General features: G+C 56.7%; 1 protein-coding gene across 3 annotated transcripts in view; it reads right to left on the minus strand.

The window, feature by feature from the left end:
• Positions 1–13,214, minus strand: part of NECTIN1 (nectin cell adhesion molecule 1) — an 88,069-nt gene that overhangs the window by 37,625 nt on the left and 37,230 nt on the right. For all 3 annotated transcript variants that reach the window (XM_040534272.1, XM_040534274.1, XM_040534273.1), the window contains exons 2-5: positions 9,347–9,697; positions 8,365–8,667; positions 7,892–8,009; positions 4,360–4,511 (exon numbers count right to left, since the gene is read on the minus strand). In XM_040534272.1, the coding sequence (XP_040390206.1) occupies positions 4,360–4,511; positions 7,892–8,009; positions 8,365–8,667; positions 9,347–9,697 (924 nt within the window). The remainder of the gene's footprint in view (positions 1–4,359; positions 4,512–7,891; positions 8,010–8,364; positions 8,668–9,346; positions 9,698–13,214) is intronic.

Raw genomic sequence — 13,214 nt, forward strand, 5'->3', positions numbered from 1 at the left:
GATCCCAGGTGGGACCCCCGGCAGAGGTGGCACCTAAACCTCATTAGACATCAGAGAACCCACAGGGACAAGAGCCCGCTCCCAAGGGCAGGCAGGGCCCCGATCAGAAAAAAATGAATGTATTTTTAGCCACCAGATTATTCTTCTATGATATACAGGAAAGCCCTTTCAAAAGCCCTCCTGCTCATCACACTGCTTGGATATTTTAAAAGGTGCTGCTTCCTGTGGACACGTCTCTTCGTGAAGTCACAATCCCATCCTCTTCCCTTCAATCAAGGGCCAAGGAGAAACTCAGCACCACCAGCCGAGGTTCTCGCTGGAGCCAGAGGCGTCGAGGAAAATGTCACACTCCATGAGAAATCACCTTTCGGATACGTGCCAGCCCAAGCTGCTCCTTGCACGGAGCTCCTCCAGAGGAAGGCTCTGGATTTCCTCGTGCCTCGCGGAGCCCCCCCCCGCCCCCGCAGCAGCAGCTGGTAGGGGCGAGCAGCAGCTCTGGGGAGGAGCAGGAGCCCTAAAACCAAGAGGTTCCCAGCTCCCAGGTGGCACCGAGCGAACGCAGTGGTTTCGTTTTATTATTTTTAGGAGACGGATTGCTGGCGGCAACCTGTCCGTGCAAGCACCGTCCACGCCAAATTATCCCGGGACTTTGACCCGTTCTGCTCGTGAGTCACGATAGGGAGAAACCTCTGCACCTGCCCCAGCCCAGACAGGGCTGGTTGGAGAACCTGGCGGCATTGCTGCTCTTTTCCTTCTCAGCATCCCACCTCCTGCCGCGGGGGGCTCCTGCCTTCCCGCCCCCGAGCAGGGCACTCCTGCCCTCCTTGTGCCGCAGCGGCGCAGGGAGGAGAGGAGGCAGAGGGGGGAGAACAAACCGCTGGCGACTAATCCAGCAGCGCAGCAGCTGCCGCTGGCGTGTCAGAGTGTGACGGCTTTCAGGCCAGACGCCAAGCGAGCCTGAGGTTTTAATCTCCCCGCCAGGTCACCTACCGCTTGTCAATCAGGCGCCGCTCCCGCGGGGGCCCTTGGCACGGATGCCAGCAGACGGGGTGCAGCAGACGCCGTCCGGAGGGTCAGCATCAGGCAGAGCCCCCCCGGCCGGCTGCCCTTAGCCCCCTGCCCTGCGTCCTCTTAGCTGGAGCAGCCCTGGGTGCTGGGCGGTGGCTGGGCTGGGGTGCACCCGCTGGGGGACGGGCTGTGACGCTGCCCAGAGAGCGCTTTTTCTCGTGCTCGGAGCCTGTCGCAACCCCACGGGCTGTTTGCTGTGACCTCGCTGCGCTGGGCTGGCTGGCGGTGTGTAAATAACTCCCTGCTGCGAGCTCCCGCAGCTCTCCCCCACCCCGCAGGCAGGGCTCCAGAGCTGCCCACGGGCACAACGAGGCTGGCGCTGCCCGCACGGACCAGCACGGAGCCTCCCGTCCTTGCGCCACTCTTGCAGGGTGCACACACGTGGAGCCCTGTCCCCTGCCGACCTGGGGTGCACCCACCAGCTCCAGCCCCGTGATTCTCTCTCGGCTTTGAAGCCTGCCTGCTGGAGAGGCGAAGCTCTGAGAGCATCCTCCTCCTGCTGAAGCCACGGCACGAGCGCACGGATGCCCCCAACCCGCACACGCACCCCGCTGGGTGTGCACGCCCGCGTGCCCGAGGGCCAGGGCATACAATAATCGTATCGCGGGGCAATAAACGCTGCTGCGCACCAGCAGCAGCCCATCCCGGCGCATCCCCACCAACACGTGCACGCTCACACGTGCCCGTGCACCGACGTTCACGCACGGCTGCGCAGCAGGGCAGCCTCACGAAAGGCGTGCAGCTTTTGGGGGTCGCACACAGCCGTGCACACGGATGGGCCCTCCCCTCCGTGCAGGGCTGCCACACGCGTGTGCAAGCACGCAGGGCACGCGGGCAGCCCCAGGCAGTCTATACCCCGAGCCTTTTATTATGTCACCCGCCCGCCCGTAATAAATAGCTACATGTCACACTACATGGCTTGGCTGCGACTGACAAAGGTCCTGCAAGGCAGGAGAAGCTATTACAGGAACAGATTGCAGGAATAAAATATTAAATTTCCACTTATCAAGCCCTTTAATACGCTCGAACTCGAACAGAAGCGTGCAGCCGCCTCCCCCCGAAACGAATCGGGGCTGACCCAGCCCTGCTCCTCCTCCCGGGGGCTGGGATGGAGGATGCTGGGCGGCTGCTGCAGGTTTTTCTCTGCACCAACCTTCCGTGGTTTTTTTGTGTTGTTTTTTTTTTTTTTTTTTCTCCCCAGGCTGGCTGCTCACTAGATTGAACTCCGTTTATGGCATGCATCTCTTGAAAGATGCTTCGTGGTCCGCTGACAATCCCTAAATTGTCTGCAAGACCCAAACAAATGTACCTGTAATAGCTGAGAGAGGGCGGCTGAGCCCTCCCCAGCACTGGCCTAATCGGTCCTGAGGGAGAGCTGGATAAACATATTCAGATCCAATGAATTATTAAAAGCGTGGCGGTTTTTATTTTTTTTTTAACACGGTGGAGCCCTGGCTTAGCGTGCTGGCTGCTCCCTGCTCCTAGCGGGGGCTGCTGGTGTGTCCTTCCGTCCCTCTTGCTTAATCTCAGCACCACAGTTTGGATTTTTAGGAATAAACTAGGAATACAGGCAGACATCCACCCAAAGTTGTTCCCTAGGAACCCCACCGGTGCCCACCCCACTTGCCAGTGCTGTGCTGGTCGAGCATGAGGACGATGCTCTGCCTCTCCTCTGAAAACCACCAGGACGGGGAAACCCACCGAAGCCCGGGGGGAACCAAAACCCCACGTCCCCAGAGGAGCCTGCGGCCATACAGGTGCCCGAGGTGCGCCGCCGCTGTGGGGCTGGCAGTTTGCAGAGCCCCAGGAACACGGCGCTCTGGTGGGCACCTCCAGCAGCTGGATGGGTTTTGGCCACGACCTTGCCCTTTTTGGGGGGTTTTGGGCTGGGATGGGGCAGGGCGGGTGCTGCCCCACGTCCGTGCTCAGCAAAGAGCTCTGTCAGTCTGGTTCCTTCCCCCGGCAAACAAAAAATCCCCCAGAGAAAAGCATGTACCAGGAACAACTCAGCAGGCACGGATCCAGGACAGGAGGTGTGAATTAAAGGCCTGCCAGAGTGATAATGATCATAAATAAATACTTCATAATTAGCATCTAATTAGCACATCCCATCCATTGACCTCCGAGCGCTCGGATAGAGGAAGATTAGCCCGCTTCCCCCACGTCACAGCGAGGGGAAGGCAGCGGCGAGGGTGCCGGGTGTGGTGTCACGGCTGGTTGCAGGAGGCCAGCCGCCCAGTTCCCCCAGTTTCACCAGCTCAGCGCTCACCACTGCTGCCCCCCAGCCCCCCCGTGTACCCCCAGCCCCGGGGGGCACAGCTCTGGAGCCCCAGCACCCCTGTGCACCCAGCGTGAGCCCGGCTAGCTTGTGCTGCCTGGACGTTGTCCCCTGGGGACAGGGGGCACCTGGAGGAGCCCACCGTGGAGCCCAAGCGCATCGCCCCAGCTACCAGGCAGGTGCCCCGGGCAGCCGTGGCGGGTGCTTGATCCCTCCTGTGCCTCCCTGAGAGCTCCTTTACGCACAGCAAGCCTCCCTGGTGCAACAACTTATGGTCACTGCCCAGCCGCCACCTCCTGACCCTGTGCATCCATCGCTCCTACCCCAAAGGAGCGGGGCGAGCTTCCCTCTCCATTTCTGGGCATCACCTTCTCCACCCGACATATCCGTGTGCCTTTTTTTTTTTTCCCTTCCTGTGTCCACGTTGATTTGCAGCTTGTCAAATCCTTTCCCTTGTCCCGCAGGGCCCCGCTCAGCACCACATCCCGCTGCCTGCACCCAGGGGTGCTGCTCCTGGCACAGGCCAGCAAGTGCACGGACAGAGGAGGAGCACAATTAAGAACTCACCCGAGCTCTCTGCCATCAGAAACACCACACACCCGAACAAATGACTCGCCCATCTCACGCTTTACTGCTTCAGTGGCAGCCTCTGTCCTCATCCCACTCCTTCCACCTTCCAGCAAACACTTCCCTGACACGTCTTAGCTCTTAACACGTCCAATGAGCCATCCGAGCCCAAAGCAGAAAAGAAGACGAGGGGAACGAGACCGAGCGCGTCTTGGTGTAAAAAGGAAAAGATGACGAGAGGAAAGGAGAAAAAATCCAAGCAAACCCAGGAGAAAGCAGAGACCCCCTGCTCCCTTTGCACCACGACTCTCCCCCCCCCCCAGGGACACCAGGGGCTCAGACAGACACAAAGAAGCCATCGCTGGCTGGTAGAGGTCAGCAGCTCACACCCACCTCCTCTCCCCACCTCCTCCTCCTCTTTCAGAGCACGCCGAGTGCTTTCCTACCTGTGACATTGACTTCCACCAAGCCCGACCGGGTCCCGATGGCGTTGGAGGCCTCGCAGATGTAGGTGCCAGCCACGCTGTAGGAGACGGGCCCTTTGAAGTAGATGGTGTTGTTCTGGATTTCCACGCTCCCGGGCAGCGTCCCGTTTGGCCTGGGGGAGAGAAAGACCATGGCAGAGCCCGGAGGTGGTGCTCAGGAGGGCGAAGAAGCCCTGCAGGGGTGATGCTGACATGCTGCTTCCGCTCCTGCCCTTGGGCAGGTCCAGATCCTGGTGGTGCTGGCTGGAAAACACCCGTCCATGTCCACGTAGTCAGGCTTGAAACCAAACCCTCGGGCTGAAGCGTTACAGGGAGAAGCCTGGGGTGTCTCCGGCTAAATCCTTTGCGTGATGAGGATCGGCTCTTTGTACGGATCTTTTGTGCTCGGTGATTTCAAGGGAGACTGGCAATATTTGGGTCACGTCTAGCCCCTTGGGTTCGGCTAATGGGACGTGGAGCGCTTTTAGTCCGTGTTCTCCCTGTCCAGAACACAGACTGGGAGCCTTAAAGTGCTTCATTTCCCAGCACAATCCCCATGCAGGTGCAAGCATGGTGTAAAACAGCCAGCTGATGGGTTTGTTTCAGCTAGCTCACCCCTACCAGCCTCATCTTCAGGGTGTTTCTCCAGCCTTAACTTTCCATTTGATGGAAAATACGGGAATGGGACACCGACCTAACCCTGCTTTACTCCAATTTCCTGCCCGTGTAACTCCTGGCTGATCAGCCGGTGTTAATTGTAACTCCAGCTCGAGTAAAGTGGTGCTAATTTACAGCCCTGCCATCTCTGGCCTGCCCGTGTCAGCAGAGTCAGAGAAGTGTGAAGCTGGAATCATGCAAAGCTAAGTCTAGAGGTACACAGAATAAATGAACAAAGGCAGATAAAAATAAAAAAGCCTGTGTGTTAGGAAACGACACACATGGCCTGGTTATTCTTAACTACTGAAGCAAAGTAAAGTAATTACTTCTCTTAGGCAATTAAAAATTACTCAAGTAATTCTTTCCCCTCCTCCCAACAAAAATGTGCACATATTGTCAGCAATTTGTTAGAAACAAAAGCCAATAATGGGGTATAATTATATTTGCAAAGAAGTGCCTAAATGCACACGGGCAAATTTTGCATGTCTATATATACACACGGGCACATACGTAGAGCAAACATCTGAGTCAGAAAAAGGGGCATTCCTCCCCAGCCGCATCGAGCCAGGGATGCTGATGGAGGAGCAGAGCAGCCTAATGTTGGTCCTCTGCCTGGAGGTGAATTAGAGTTCTGAATTTACAAAGACAAGGCACACCTGGAAGCTGCTGTGGGGTGCTAAGGGGGGCTGGGGCTGCTTCTATCAGCTCCTCACCGGGAAATGAGAGGAGAGGAAGCAGGGCCAGCCTTGCTCACTCTCACCCTCTACTTTCCTCGTCTCCTGCCTCCCCTCTCCTTACCTTCAGCTGCACTCCACCTTTCCTTTCCATCCTCTTTCAGGTCAATAATCCTGTTTTCCGTCCTAACTGACCCAACAAGTGTGCCAAAGGGAGAGGCTGGGAAATTGGATCGAAGTGCCGTTGGGCTTAGAAACCTGTACTCTTTAATTCCGTGCTCTCCCTCTCTCCCTTCTTCTCCCCACAGGTCCTCCTCAAAGCCGAGTATTGATGCTCCCTCTGCCTCTTAGCTGTACATCAAGAAACCCTCACCAGGACAGCAGGTTAAAGACAGACAAATGGACACACACACACAGCTCACGGGGAATTCACAGGAAAACCTTTCTTTCCAGTGTTAAAAAAAAAATCATCAACCCCACAAGCACAGAGGAACCAACTCAGTGCTTGGCTCGTAAATGCGAAGTTGCCAGGAGTTATTTCTGCCAGAGCTGAATTTATTCCCCCCAGCATGCCAACCAGGTGTGGAAACGAAGCGCCAGAGCCGGTGATGCTGTGCCATGCTCAGCCCTGACACCTGCATCCCCTGTTGTGCTTGAGCCCAGTCGGTAGCTAACCCTTTTTCCTGCCCTGGGCTACGTGAACATCACCTGGCTGAGAAATCTGGCAGCGGGTTGCCCCGTGCTTCTGCTCTCAGCCTGCCTTCAGCATGGCTGCGGGGCAGGAGCTGGAGATGCTTGTGCCGCTGGCTGTGAGCTCCTGCCGCGGACAGCCTGGTGCCCAGGAGCCCAGCAAGAGCTCAGCCCCGCAGGAAAGAGCAGAACAAAGGGATGACTTGCCCAAAAGCTGAGAGAAAACCTGCCTCCTGTCCCCGGCTCCATCCCACAGGGCTCGCTTCAGCTCAGTTCTCCAGCCCCACTGCACACAAAGCCGGAGCCTGCATTTCCTCTGCCCCGGGTGCCACAAGGGGCATCTCTGCCTCCAACACCTGCCTGGCAATGCTGAGAGGAACCCGGAGAGACCCCTTGGAGTTTAAATCAAGCTAGAAGAACCACCAGAGAGAGCTGGGGATGAGAAGTAGAAAAAAAGGCAAGAAAAACAATCCTCTTCAGACTTGCATTGTGAGCAGTTTGATCTGGAAGCAAAATGAAAGAGAATATGCCTAGCTCCTTGCAAAGCCATTTTGAGAGCCTCTTTCCTGATGACAAATGCCAGATGAAAAGAAGAAAGGATCCATTTTATCTTCCTTTTTTTTTTAAGCTACATAAGTGCTTATAGAAAAGGAAGAGAGGGAGGGAGAACCACCTCAGGTTCCATCAATTCCCACCCGGCTCCCCGGGCATCCCCCGCTCACTGCTCAGTCCCTTCGGTGTGTTCAGCCAAGAGCTGGAGCCCTGGAGGACGAGGAATTACTTCTGTTTAATGTCAGATGCGTGGGGATGAGCGCTCCAAAGGGGAGCTCCTGCTCACAGCCAGGGCTGGTTCCAGGGAAAGTTTTTTTTTTCACATGCAGATGAACTTCGTGCTATTTGTGCCCCTTTTAAGGAAGGGAAATCCCATGTTGTTTTTTTTTTTTTTTCCTTCCCACTGGTACTGAAGCACTCAGTGGTGCTGTGCCCCATCTCAGGTGCCTCACACGTCACCGGTGCAGAATATTATTGCAGTGGAGCAAAAATATATGCAGGGGCACTGGGAGGTTATGGTACTAGGGGGTTATGCTGGGTGCTGAGCAACCTCCAGCCCAGCCCGGAGGCAGGGGGTCAGGATCCTCACCACTGCCCTTCCTCCCACCTCTGAACTGGAAGATGCTGGGGAAGACCCGGCTGGAAGGCAGGGGACGAGCTCTGCCTGTCCCATGGCGGTGGCTCAGCTAAAACCCAGTCCCTGCTGGCAGAAATACGCCAGGAAACCAGAACCAGCTCCCAGCTTTCTGCAGGGGCACAGCCCCAGCGACTGCAAGCATCCATCCCTCCTCTCCCTGGGGTGCATTTCACCTTGGCGTGGCACTGTGACAGCAAGGGGACAGGGAGCTGGTGGAGCAGGGGTGGCTGAGCCCCCTGCAGAGACTCCTTGTCCCTGTTGGAAGGTGACATCTGGGGAGGGCAGGAGCACTGCAGGTACTTACAGCTTCCACTCATAGGTGTGAGCGGGGGGGTTGGCGTCAGACTTGCAGATCAGCTTTACATCCTTCCGATTGAGAAACCAGTTGCCATCGAACCCCTCGATAGTGACTTCTGGCTCATCTGCAGCGGGGCAGAAAAGGTGGGGAAAGCAGGATGGGAAAGCAGAGGGACGAGTTACGGGGAGGGAAGGGGAGGAAGTGGGAAGAGAAGAGGGGGCAAGGAGAGAGCAAAAGGGAGGAACAAAGGGACATGGCAGAGGCAGTGAGGGAAAGAAGGTAGGAGAAAGGGAAAACATCATTATTCCAAGGGATCACTTCAATCTTCACCCTCCAGAACAAGAAAGCAGCCCCAACTCCCACCCCTCCACCAGACCGGCACCATCCCTTCAGAAAACCCCTCTTTGGCCAGGTTTTATCACCCACCCCATACACCAATCCTGGGTATCTGCTCCCCGGCCCTGCCCCAGCTCACTTACACTGCACGTTGAGGGTCATGCTGTCGGTGAAGCGCTCCAGCTGGTAGTTGACCACGCACATGAGCTGCTGCCGGTGGGCTTCCCGGCTCGGCACCAGGCGGTACCGGCTGATCACCGTGATGGTGCCGTTGCTGTTCCGGATCTCCTGGAACTCCGCTTCCCCTTTGAGCTTGGTGTCCCAGGTGACGGTGCTGGGGGGCTTCCCGTTCGAGGAGGTGCAAGTGGCTACCAGGATCTTCTCTGTCTTGCCAGCCTTGGCGATGAGGGGCCGCGTGGTGCCCTCCATCCGATTCGTGGGCTTGGCTGCAAGGAAGTGCAAAGAAGGAGGAGGAGGAGGAGAAAAGGGTACGAAGGGATGGTTAGAAAAGCAACACCACCTTCTCTACTACAACCCAAGAGATATCTAGCACCACTGAGCCTGTGACAGACCCTGTCGGGAATCCAGAACTGCTGCAAACTGGTAGCAGGGAAAGACTGGTGAAGATGCCCTAGATGCACAGATACATGATGGAGGTTGGTCCTTTCCTGCCATAGGTTTTCAGCCCCGTGTTTGTACAAGAAACCCAAATTGGAGAGCAAATGAATCATGTAGACCTTGGGTGGGGTCTCTTCATTCATAACTCTAAGCTCTGCTTGTGCTCAGGGCCTCTCTGTTGTCTTTTCTCCCTGTTCCTTTGACAGACACAGGTGCGTTAACTCACCACTCCCCTGGGGAACAGGTCACTTGTATTGTGCCTGCAGTAAGTGACAGGGGAGCTGAGGCCTGGAAGGAGGAGACGTTCCCGAGACAGCTCAGTGAACCACCTGCCCTGTGTTCCCAGCCCTTCACCTTTTCACAGTCACCTTGAAAGAGCACCATAGGTAACACTGACACCCAGGATTCGCCTTCTCCCCGAGTCCCCAGGATGGGAGCCTCAGGTCCCTCTAAGCATGTTTAACTGGAGAAAACAGTTCACACCCCAAAGCCTGTCCAGTCTCTTACCCAGCACGGTGAGATTCAGCTGACTTTCCCGGTTGCCGGTGGGGAAGGTGGCGAACTCGCAGATGTACACCCCCTCATCCTCCAGCTCCAGCCGGGAGAGCTGAATTGTGCCATCTTTGAAGGACGGGTTCCGGAAAGTCACCCGCTCTTTGTAGGGTGAGAGGATGGAGACCCCCATGGCCGGGTTGTAGATGGCCACATTCTGCTTGGTGCCGTTGGTGGCTTTCTGCCAAGTGACCTGCGTGATCTTCACATTGGGGAGCGGGTTGGTGAAGCTGCAGTGCAGGACCACGTCTGTCCCGATAAACCCCGAGACTGTGTCATTGACTAAGACAGTCTGAGCTTGCAGCCCTGCAACGACACGGAAAGACGTGAATATACACGTGCTTCTCGGGGAATGAGAACAAAAGAACAGCTTGTGGATACCGGGCCCGTGAACTCCTTTATTTATTCGCTCGCTTCTTCTTGTCACGGCCGATCCAAGAGCAGGCTACGGCTACAGGCTGTCAGTAACAACCTGCCTCCACCTGCAGCTCCTGCAGCTCCCTTCCCGTTCGTAAGCACCTCCTGCCCCACCACTGGTGCTCTGCCTCCACCACGACCAGCCCCAGTGCTCTGCAACCCCCCTGGGGTTCGGGATCACCAAAAGGCACGAGGTTGGATCAGGAATAACTTCCCTTCCTTTTGCCTTCAACCTTGGAAGGCTCTGCATCAGTTATTGCAAGTTACACAGAACTTGTGTGTCTGTAGGCATACGAAGGCGCAGATATTTATCAGCACAGCATGTACTAACATATGCTAACACACACTCAGGCATCCATTTAATCCTATTGGAAGTGCACCAGTAATTAAATGAGCTGCAAAGACCGAGGCCTGGATTTCAGAGTAGCAACAGCTCCCGGAGAAGAGCAGATTTATGGCGGCGCCCATACACCTTGCATGATCTATCTGCACGATCCGGATATTTTCTGTGGCCTTTTTTTTTAACCCCAGAAGTGACTGCGTTTAGGAGCCTTCCATCTTAATTCTGCAGAGGGAAGATGAAAGGTGCTTGGGAGAAGTGGTGGCTGGTACTCACAGCTGCTTTTCTGTCTCATTCGATTCCTCTCCTGCCAGATGGAGAAAAATGTCTCCCACCAGACTGACCCCGAAATTCATCTTTGGCTGCCACCGTGTCTTTCCCTAATCTGTATGTTTAGAGATAATGTGCTGGTAATTATACAGCCGGTATTTATATGAGAAATACAATGGAGAAACGAGGTGGTGAGAACAAGAAAAGCGGGTTCTGCTCACTCCTGGCACAATCTGGAATGGGATGTACTCTGGGAGACAGAGGGGAAAGGGAAGAAAGGGGTAAGAAGAAAAGAGAGATGTACAAAGAGGGAGGGACATGAAAGGGTAATGAAAGAAAGACTGGGGAAAGGGTAAAAATGGATAGCAGGAGAAACAGGACAGCATCTTCTAGCTGAGGGGACGGAGCATTTCTGGAGTCACCCCAACAATGTTCTTGCAGGGGACCAAAGGGCTCCCCAAGTGCTAGGGCAGCGTGAACTCCCCGGTCCCAGCCCCCAGCACTGCTCCCTGTGCCTTCCCCACACAAACGTGGCCTCGAGTGGCTCCTTCCTGCAGCTTCCCACGCAGCCAGACGCACCTCATCTCACCCACAAACACCACTTTTACCTCTCTCCCCGCCGTGCCGCCCCCTCCACGCCTGCTCGGCCCGATCTCAGCCCCCACCTCCCACCTCGGCCTATCCTCTCTCCCCTTCTCCTTCACGCCGAGCCCGTGACCCCGAGGACAAGCCTCAACAACCCAGCCCGGCCATGAGACGCCAGCAGCTGACCACAGTCAGCAGCAATTAAGCCCGAAACTCAGTCTCTGGAGCTTTGTGTGAACTTGCCCCCTTCCTGAGTCAAGCGCCAGTTGGCCCCACACCCTACCACGCCGGCTGGGTGCTGAGGAATGTTTTTTTTCGGCACGGCGTACAGCCACAGCAAAGCACTGGTGCCCTCATGTGCCTGCATGCGTGAAGCCAGCGAGTCCTCGGAGATGTCAGGGGAGCTGCCAGGGCTGTACGATCCCCTTCCAGCACAGCCGGGGCCATTTTGTGATGTGTCCCCCACCAGAAACCAGGGGGAACGGATGTTCCTGCTCCAATGGAGTCACAGCTGGACCAGCTATCTCCATGCCATCTGAGGGTCAGGCCTCCAGGAGGATGTCCAAGCATTAAGACACCATAAAACCTTTCTGACACCAGCCCAACCTGCACCCCATGGGACACTTGGCCCGCAACGGCCTCCCGATGAAATGGGGGCAGCGGGTGCAGAGCAGGGCTGGGTTTGGGTACGCTGTGCTGGGATCTGGGGAAAGAACAGCTAAAAGTCTCCACCTGGCTTTGCAGCATACGCTGCTCCTTCTTCCCCGGAGGTGAGAGGGCCTCTCGCCGAGTCGCCCACACCTGCGGAGCTGAGCCACAGCTCTGCCAAGCGGCCCGGCTCTGAAGCCCTCCGCGCCTGGCGAGGCGTGTGGGAGCTTGCCGCAGAGCAAAAGCAATCACGTAGCGCAGGCCCTGGGAACAACCTGCGCCCAGCGCTGCGGTGTGCTCAGCACGCCCTCCTCCTCCCAGCGCTGGAGCGGAGCGGATTCATCAGCGCCGGTCCCCACCTCTTTTAGGGCCGGGGCCCCCGAGCGGGGCCTGCCTGGGGCTGGGGCGCTGGTGCTGCTGGCCCCGCTCCCACACAAGCTCCCTGACCCCCCACAGGCCCCAGCTGCTCGCTCTGAGCCACGTTTTCGAAATCCCACTCCAGGAGGCCATGTCGGTGGTGGCCTCGCGGTGCCACAAACACCGGAGCCCGGCTGGACCCCGCAGAAGGATGGGAAGCCACCGGGCCCTGCTCGGAGGTGCTTTGCAGGGCCGTGTGGGCTCCCTGAAGTGGACAAGGGACACGGCATGCAGGAGGCTGTGCCAGGCTTGAGGCCAAGGGGATGGCCACCAGCGGTGTGCCCCTTAATATATACTGTCAGCCAGGCTGGCAGAGGTGGGTGTGTAGCACAAGAGGGCTCAACCCGACCCCTCGCTCATCATTACCGCGCTCTCGTTTGTGCTATGATTTCTCTGCAAATTAACCAAAAGCCTTTTCACAAAGCCAGTGGTTCTCCTTGACCTTGGGTGAGGAGCTCCCAGTTCTGACCTCCCCCTTTCGCCCTGCTCCTGCCATGGGATCCACACGTCGGCACACACTGTACTGGGACACAAACTGGGGAAAAAGCAAAGTTTAGGGCTGACGACCCTCAGCCAGAACGGTGCTGCTGAACCCTCCGCGTCCCAGGTGCAAAGTGTCAGACTTTCGGCCGGGGAAAAAGCCGGTGCCAGCTGCAGACTGCCTGCCAAGGGCGCAGCGCTGCGAACGCCACGATTCAGGCCCCTACACGCAGCAGCTTTAACAAAAACACATTCCAAACTTTCTAGAGGCTTCAGGGGAAAAGGGAAAAAAAAAAGCAGCAAAGAAATAACAAACAAAAAAAAAAGAACACAAACACCGTGCGGAAATCGCGTTTCCTTTCCAGGTGACTGAATAACTCACGGCTCTTTTGCAAGACGGGGTAAACTCCTCGTGTGCTGCTCCTCCAAACCTCCCGTCGGGGGAAATAAGGCACCCATTGCTCTGCTCCGCACCGCAGCAATAACACCCACACCCCAACAGGGACGGCGAGGAACGGGAACAGACGGAGGAAAGGGGTTTTGCAAGGTGCTGGAGCCGCTTCCCATGCTCCCCATCCTAAATCAGAAGCCAGAGGGCAAACCGGGTGCTGTCATGCTCCTGGGAGCGTTCGTTTGCAAGGTGACTGAGCCGGGACGGCGGGTCCT

The sequence above is a fragment of the Cygnus olor genome, chromosome 22 (assembly GCF_009769625.2).
Source record: "Cygnus olor isolate bCygOlo1 chromosome 22, bCygOlo1.pri.v2, whole genome shotgun sequence".
NCBI classification, from domain to species: domain Eukaryota; kingdom Metazoa; phylum Chordata; class Aves; order Anseriformes; family Anatidae; genus Cygnus; species Cygnus olor.